This window comes from Oncorhynchus kisutch, unplaced genomic scaffold, assembly GCF_002021735.2.
Source record: "Oncorhynchus kisutch isolate 150728-3 unplaced genomic scaffold, Okis_V2 Okis05a-Okis16b_hom, whole genome shotgun sequence".
NCBI classification, from domain to species: domain Eukaryota; kingdom Metazoa; phylum Chordata; class Actinopteri; order Salmoniformes; family Salmonidae; genus Oncorhynchus; species Oncorhynchus kisutch.
Window position 1 is genome coordinate 3,930,563 of NW_022261982.1, and position 8,610 is coordinate 3,939,172.

At 42.7% G+C, this 8,610-nt stretch overlaps 1 protein-coding gene across 1 annotated transcript in view; it reads left to right on the forward strand.

Annotated features, from left to right (window-relative positions):
* LOC109876264 (DNA annealing helicase and endonuclease ZRANB3) overlaps window positions 1-8,049 on the forward strand; it is an 84,868-nt gene extending 76,819 nt beyond the window's left edge. The window contains exons 21-23 of the mRNA XM_031813254.1: window positions 92-284; window positions 3,146-3,277; window positions 6,545-8,049. Of these exons, the coding sequence (XP_031669114.1) occupies window positions 92-284; window positions 3,146-3,277; window positions 6,545-6,643 (424 nt within the window). The 3' untranslated portion in view covers window positions 6,644-8,049. The remainder of the gene's footprint in view (window positions 1-91; window positions 285-3,145; window positions 3,278-6,544) is intronic.
* Window positions 8,050-8,610: the final 561 nt, after the last annotated feature.

An 8,610-nucleotide genomic window follows, 5' to 3' on the forward strand; every position in this document is an offset into this window, starting at 1 on the left:
CTATTATTAGTGTTGCCTCGTAGGCCTACTGCGTTCCTTAATTAAAGCTCTACAAAGAAAACATCAAGTTATTCTGTTGTATTCTACTTAGGTGTCAGGAGGAGTTCCAGCTGCGCTCCAGCCAGGCCTACATGCGTGCCCGGGTACTGCAGACGGAGCAGGGGGTGTGTCAGAGCTGCGGCCTGCAAGCCCACCAGCTGTACCTGAAGGTCCGCGACGCCCCGCCCACACACAGGAAGGAGATGCTAGAGAACACCGGGCTGGCCCAGCTGTCACTCAAACAGGTTGGTTGTTTTGGATGTCTTTAGCCCCCCAGGTCTGTGATACAGAGAGGGACCTAGGAGCATTCCATTACTCTGTATGGGGGGACCTAGGAGCATTCCATTACTCTGTATGGGGTCTGACCTACACTACCTGAGCTCTCTTAGTCGGGATACAGTCTTCTACATGACTTTATGAGCCCTTTACAGACATGAGCTTTTTAAAGGTGCACAAATCTACAGACAGAGAGAACAGTCATACTATTCATGTGGGTTGATTTTCAACTGGATTTATCAAGAGCAGTATCATCTCTCTCTTCTCAAATTAGCATATCACACTACTGAAGTTTTACAGAAAACACTGAAATGGAAAGGACCCATTTAGACATTTGAAGCCACTTCTGATATAAAGCAGCGTGTGTAGTGTGGAGAACAGACGGGTGTCACCTGTTCCAACTAATCCCCTGGATCTGGGGAGACCACTAAAGGCTTTAGTAGACATTATATTATACACTGGGAGAGGAGGGGGAGAACACAGAGAAGAGACTGAAATGAGAGGGACTCAGTCCTCTCTACTACTGACTGACACTTATCTTCCCTGGAAACTGCTGCTTTGTGCTGGGGGAAGATAAACCATTAGATGTGTGGGTGGAGGGGGTGTGGGTGTGGGTGTGGATGACGGGTGTGTGTGGAGGGGGTGTACTGTACTGTGGACACACAAGTTCCTCTCTCAACCTGTGTGCGTGTGTGACTTCCTCTCTCTCGGCTCACAGTAAATAGATTGGCCAGTACTGTCAGATCCTCCATGGATTTCTCCCACAGCTCAACCTCACCTCAGCCAAGAGCCTGTTAGATTTGGCTCTGCCATTTCTACTGGAAAGACCTTCTGCCTTCTCGCTCACAGATCAATGGATGGATTTGGCCTAACACTAACAGGACCTCTGTACTGCACAGAAACCACCGATAACAACTGCTGATTAACGCATTGTATTGGTGCGCTGTATAGGAGGTCTGAGGACTCTAGCTTTAGTAAAGGCTTTCTAAGGCATTAGTAGACCAGTGGGGGAATGCAGAGTGAATGTTCTGTATGGACCGAGGAGGGGGTGGAGGTGGGTCGGTAGTCGTGGTGGAACGGAGCTTGTTCCTGAGTACAGCTTTGCTTTTCTTCTCCTCTGTGGGTATGTGACCCCCCCCCCGGTTCTCTTGTGGCTAATGTTGGGAGAGCGCTACTCTATCTACCGCTTCTTCCCAGGAATGGAGATTGATTTCTGGGCTGAATCGTCCCCAGGGTTCCCCTTCTCTGGCTCTTTCCACATAAAATGGAGAAAAGAAAAGGCTTAGCTTCAAATTGAAATGCCTCCATTTTGGTTCTAGTGTTCCCCAGCTCCAGGCCATAGAACTAGAATTACAGGCGTTTGGTTTCCTACCTGTTCCCAGAGTCCCCAGCTCCAGGCCATAGAACTAGAATTACAGGCGTTTGGTTTCCTACCTGTTCCCAGAGTCCCCAGCTCCAGGCCATAGAACTAGAATTACAGGCGTTTGGTTTCCTACCTGTTCCCAGAGTCCCCAGCTCCAGGGCATAGAACTAGAATTACAGGCGTTTGGTTTCCTACCTGTTCCCAGAGTCCCCAGCTCCAGGCCATAGAACTAGAATTACAGGCGTTTGGTTTCCTACTTGTTCCCAGAGTCCCCAGCTCCAGGCCATAGAACTAGAATTACAGGCGTTTGGTTTCCTACCTGTTCCCAGAGTCCCCAGCTCCAGGCCATAGAACTAGAATTACAGGCGTTTGGTTTCCTACCTGTTCCCAGAGTCCCCAGCTCCAGGCCATAGAACTAGAATTACAGGCGTTTGGTTTCCTACCTGTTCCCAGAGTCCCCAGCTCCAGGCCATAGAACTAGAATTACAGGCGTTTGGTTTCCTACCTGTTCCCAGAGTCCCCAGCTCCAGGCCATAGAACTAGAATTACAGGCATTTGGTTTCCTACCTGTTCCCAGAGTCCCCAGCTCCAGGGCATAGAACTAGAATTACAGGCGTTTGGTTTCCTACCTGTTCCCAGAGTCCCCAGCTCCAGGCCATAGAACTAGAATTACAGGCGTTTGGTTTCCTACTTGTTCCCAGAGTCCCCAGCTCCAGGCCATAGAACTAGAATTACAGGCGTTTGGTTTCCTACCTGTTCCCAGAGTCCCCAGCTCCAGGCCATAGAACTAGAATTACAGGCGTTTGGTTTCCTACCTGTTCCCAGAGTCCCCAGCTCCAGGCCATAGAACTAGAATTACAGGCGTTTGGTTTCCTACCTGTTCCCAGAGTCCCCAGCTCCAGGCCATAGAACTAGAATTACAGGCGTTTGGTTTCCTACCTGTTCCCAGAGTCCCCAGCTCCAGGCCATAGAACTAGAATTACAGGCGTTTGGTTTCCTACCTGTTCCCAGAGTCCCCAGCTCCAGGCCATAGAACTAGAATTACAGGCGTTTGGTTTCCTACCTGTTCCCAGAGTCCCCAGCTCCAGGCCATAGAACTAGAATTACAGGCGTTTGGTTTCCTACCTGTTCCCAGAGTCCCCAGCTCCAGGCCATAGAACTAGAATTACAGGCGTTTGGTTTCCTACCTGTTCCCAGAGTCCCCAGCTCGTTCTCTTACATTAGAGCCTTGTCATTCTCTCTGTCTGAAGACAGACAGGCGGAGGCAATGTGATGCTGACACGGGAAGGCTGACAAGATCCTATTATGAAAAACACATGGACAAAACTCACAAGGGATTTTACAAATATTTCTTACACCAAATTGTTTTTTTTACCCATTTGAGCTATTAAAACTGTACATTATATAATCATTATACTACCTCCTTTACTGAGAAATGTGTTTATTAAAGTTGTCTGTTGTGTCCAGCTGAATGAGATGATCCGTGCCCCCGTGGAGGGTCAGTTCTGGCAGGTGGACCACATCCGACCCGTCTACAGTGGGGGAGGACAGTGTTCCCTGGACAACCTACAGACACTCTGCACTGTCTGCCACAGAACCGTAAGAGTCCAGTACACACAGACACACACAGACACACCATCACACACAAACACACAGTGTTCCCTGGACAACCTACAGACACTCTGCAATGTCTGCCACAGAACCGTAAGAGTCCAGTACACACAGACACACACAGACACACCATCACACACAAACACACAGTGTTCCCTGGACAACCTACAGACACTCTGCACCGTCTGCCAGAGAACCGTAAGAGTTGAGTACACACAGACACACACACACCATCACACACAGACACACACACACCATCACACACAGACACACAGTGTTCCCTGGACAACCTACAGACACACACACACACACACCATCACACACAGACACACAGTGTTCCCTGGACAACCTACAGACACTGCACCGTCTGCCACAGAACCACAAGGGTCCTGGTCCCCGTTCCTCTGTGTCGACATAAACACTCAGTCCCACATGGTGCTTCATTACACCCATATGCCCCCTCAAACCACCACCATAATATCATACCATACCATGTTATAATATCATACCATGTTATAATATAATACACCACCATGTTATAATACACCACCATGTTATAATATCATAGCATGTTATATTACCATGTTATAATACCATACCATGTTATAATATCATACCATGTTATAATATCATACCATGTTATAATACCATACCATGTTATAATAGCATGTTATAATATCATACCATGTTATAATATCATACCATGTTATAATATCATACCATGTTATAATATCATACCATGTTATAATACCATACCATGTTATAATAGCATGTTATAATATCATACCATGTTATAATATCATACCATGTTATAATACACCACCATGTTATAATATAATACCATGTTATAATATAATACCATGTTATAATAGCATGTTATAATATAATACCATGTTATAGTATAATAGACCACCATGTTATAATATAATACCATGTTATAATATAATACCATGTTATAATATAATAGACCACCATGTTATAATATAATACCATGTTATAATATAATACCATGTTATAATATAATACACCACCATGTTATAATATAATACCATGATATAATACAATACCATGTTATAGTATAATAGACCACCATGTTATAATATAATACCATGTTATAGTATAATACCATGATATAATACAATACCATGTTATAGTATAATAGACCACCATGTTATAATATAATACCATGTTATAGTATAATACCATGTTATAATATAATATCATGTTATAATATAATACCATGTTATAATGTAATACCATGTTATAGTATAATACCATGTTATAATATAATACCATGTTATAATATAATACCATGTTATAGTATAATACCATGATATAATATAATACCATGTTATAGTATCATACCATGTTATAATATAATACCATGTTATAGTATAATACCATGTTATAATATAATACCATGTTATAATACTGTGTTATAATATAATACACCACCATGTTATAATGTAATACCATGTGATATTACCATGTTATAATGTAATACCATGTTATAGTATAATATGTTATAGTATAATACCATGTTATAGTATAATATGTTATAGTATAATACCATGTTATAGTATAATATGTTATAGTATAATATGTTATAGTATAATATCATGTTATAGTATAATACACCAACATGTTATAATTTAATACCATGTTACAGTATAAAGTGGTCCTTTGTTGTTTTACAGAGGACAGAGTACTGATGACAGTAGGCTGTTTGTTTTACAGAGGACAGAGTACTGATGACAGTAGGCTGTTTGTTTTACAGAGGACAGAGTATTGATGACAGTAGTGTTTGTTTTACAGAGGACAGAGTATTAATGACAGTAGGCTGTGTGTTTTACAGAGGACAGAGTATTGATGACAGTAGGCTGTGTGTTTTACAGAGGATGGAGTATTGATGACAGTAGGCTGTGTGTTTTACAGAGGACAGAGTATTGATGACAGTAGGCTGTGTGTTTTACAGAGGACGGAGTACTGATGACAGTAGGCTGTGTGTTTTGCAGAGGACAGAGTATTGATGACCGTAGGCTGTGTGTTTTACAGAGGACAGAGTATTGATGACAGTAGGCTGTGTGTTTTACAGAGGACAGAGTATTGATGACAGTAGGCTGTGTGTTTTACAGAGGACAGAGTATTAATGACAGTAGGCTGTGTGTTTTGCAGAGGACAGAGTATTGATGACAGTAGGCTGTGTGTTTTGCAGAGGACAGAGTATTGATGACAGTAGGCTGTGTGTTTTGCAGAGGACAGAGTACTGATGACAGTAGGCTGTGTGTTTTACAGAGGACAGAGTACTGATGACAATAGGCTGTGTGTTTTGCAGAGGACAGAGTATTAATGACAGTAGGCTGTGTGTTTTGCAGAGGACAGAGTATTGATGACCGTAGGCTGTGTGTTTTGCAGAGGACAGAGTATTGATGACAGTAGGCTGTGTGTTTTGCAGAGGACAGAGTATTGATGACAGTAGGCTGTGTGTTTTGCAGAGGACAGAGTACTGATGACAGTAGGCTGTGTGTTTTGCAGAGGACAGAGTATTGATGACAATAGGCTGTGTGTTTTGCAGAGGACAGAGTATTAATGACAGTAGGCTGTGTGTTTTGCAGAGGACAGAGTATTGATGACAGTAGGCTGTGTGTTTTGCAGAGGACAGAGTATTGATGACAGTAGGCTGTGTGTTTTGCAGAGGACAGAGTACTGATGACAGTAGGCTGTGTGTTTTACAGAGGACAGAGTACTGATGACAGTAGGCTGTGTGTTTTACAGAGGACAGAGTATTGATGACAGTAGGCTGTGTGTTTTGCAGAGGACAGAGTACTGATGACAGTAGGCTGTGTGTTTTGCAGAGGACAGAGTATTGATGACAATAGGCTGTGTGTTTTGCAGAGGACAGAGTATTGATGACAGTAGGCTGTGTGTTTTACAGAGGACAGAGTACTGATGACAGTAGGCTGTTTGTTTTGCAGAGGACAGAGTACTGATGACAGTAGGCTGTGTGTTTTACAGAGGACAGAGTACTGATGACAGTAGGCTGTTTGTTTTGCAGAGGACAGAGTATTGATGACAGTAGGCTGTGTGTTTTACAGAGGACAGAGTACTGATGACAGTAGGCTGTGTGTTTTGCAGAGGACAGAGTATTGATGACAGTAGGCTGTGTGTTTTACAGAGGACAGAGTACTGATGACAGTAGGCTGTTTGTTTTGCAGAGGACAGAGTACTGATGACAGTAGGCTGTGTGTTTTACAGAGGACAGCTCAGCAAGCCAAGGACAGAAGCCAGGTGAAGAAAGGACTGGCAGCCTCCAAGGTGGCTTCAGACATCACTCGCTTCTTCATAAAGAAATGAACATTAAAACCAAATGTTTTCCTCAACCAAGGAAGGAGGGAAAGTCAGGAGTACTGAGTGACATAGGAAGGATGTTTCTTCAGTGTGTTGTCATCTCTGTGAAGAAGGCTACATGTCACAGTTGGTTCTCAATGCTGCCACTGCTGTCCATGTTATGGATTCACCAGCAATCCAATGTAGACGAACATCGCCTCCTTCCTTTAATGACACCATGTTCAAGTTGGATCATTGAGAGTGTTGACGTGAAGACTGTTCTTTCAGGGTTGTTTTTGTTGAGTTACCTGAATAGATTTGACTAAACAATGCTGCCTGTATCAAATGCAAATGTTCCAAATGAGCAGCTACGCTCCTTCCCATGTTGTCCCCGAACCGTCAGCAGTGAGCCTGGGTTGATTTATAACGGGCTTATCTAGCTCAGATACAGGCTGAACTGAACCAAGCTGGGCAGGCTGCTGCCTGTTTGAATTGCCAGCCTGCCTGCATGCCTGCCGAGCGCTCGCTGCTATTTTAGGTTGTGCAAACTTGGTAGAAAAACCCTGATATGTGTGATGCTCTAGTTTACATCTTGACAGGATATCACAAGTGTTTTCCTTCATGTCCTCTACATGTAGTCTAGATGATAGTGTCTTTATGTCCTCTACATGTAGTCTAGTGTCTTTATGTCCTCTACATGTAGTCTAGTGTCTTTATGTCCTCTACATGTAGTCTAGTTGATAGTGTCTTTATGTCCTCTACATGTAGTCTAGATGATAGTGTCTTTATGTCCTCTACATGTAGTCTAGATGATAGTGTCTTCATGTCCTCTACATGTAGTCTAGTTGATAGTGTCTTTATGTCCTCTACATGTAGTCTAGTTGATAGTGTCTTTATGTCCTCTACATGTAGTCTAGTTGATAGTGTCTTTATGTCCTCTACATGTAGTCTAGATGATAGTGTCTTTATGTCCTCTACATGTAGTCTAGATGATAGTGTCTTTATGTCCTCTACATGTAGTCTAGATGATAGTTTCTTCATGTCCTCTACATGTAGTCTAGTTGATAGTGTCTTTATGTCCTCTACATGTAGTCTAGATGATAGTTTCTTCATGTCCTCTACATGTAGCCTAGTTGATAGTGTCTTTATGTCCTCTACATGTAGTCTAGTTGATAGTGTCTTTATGTCCTCTACATGTAGTCTAGATGATAGTGTCTTTATGTCCTCTACATGTAGTCTAGATGATAGTGTCTTTATGTCCTCTACATGTAGTCTAGATGATAGTGTCTTTATGTCCTCTACATGTAGTCTAGATGATAGGTTTTCTGTGATGTCTACTGTTTTAGCTGGAGTCTTGGATTTGTTAGACTGAGCATGAATGGATGAACAAACTCGACTGAAATGAAAATAAAACTCTATTATTCTCCTGTTGAGTGATCTGTTGTCTGTGTGGTTGTGGTGGTTGTTTCAAAGTCAAACGTCTCAGGAGTTTATATATATATATATATATATATTTTTTTTTTTTACCTTTTATTTAATTAGGCAAGTAAGTCGGTAACAAATTCTTATTTTACAATGACGGCCTACCCCTGCCAAACCCTCCCTAACCCGGACGACGCTGGGCCAAATTGTGCGCCGCCCTATGGGACTCCCGGTTGTGATACAGCGGGATTGAACCAGGGTCTGGAGTGTAGGAGGGCTTTCCCAGGCAAACCATTGTACCGTTATTAGGAATGTACAGAACTGCATCTCACAGCATAAAATGTACTGTGCAAATGTGCATCGCTTAAAGTCCATCAGAAAGGTACTAATATCCACATTCTGACATGTCGATCCATCTTCCTGCCCCCCTGTGTTCTTCTGAAAGGACTTAACTCAATAAAGAAGAAAGAGAGAGGAAGGAAAGGTTACTATGGAAACAGTAGACCTGTGTGTTGGTGATCGGCATTGCGGAGGCAGAATATTGAATCATTTTCACAGCTCCTCTGTTTAGA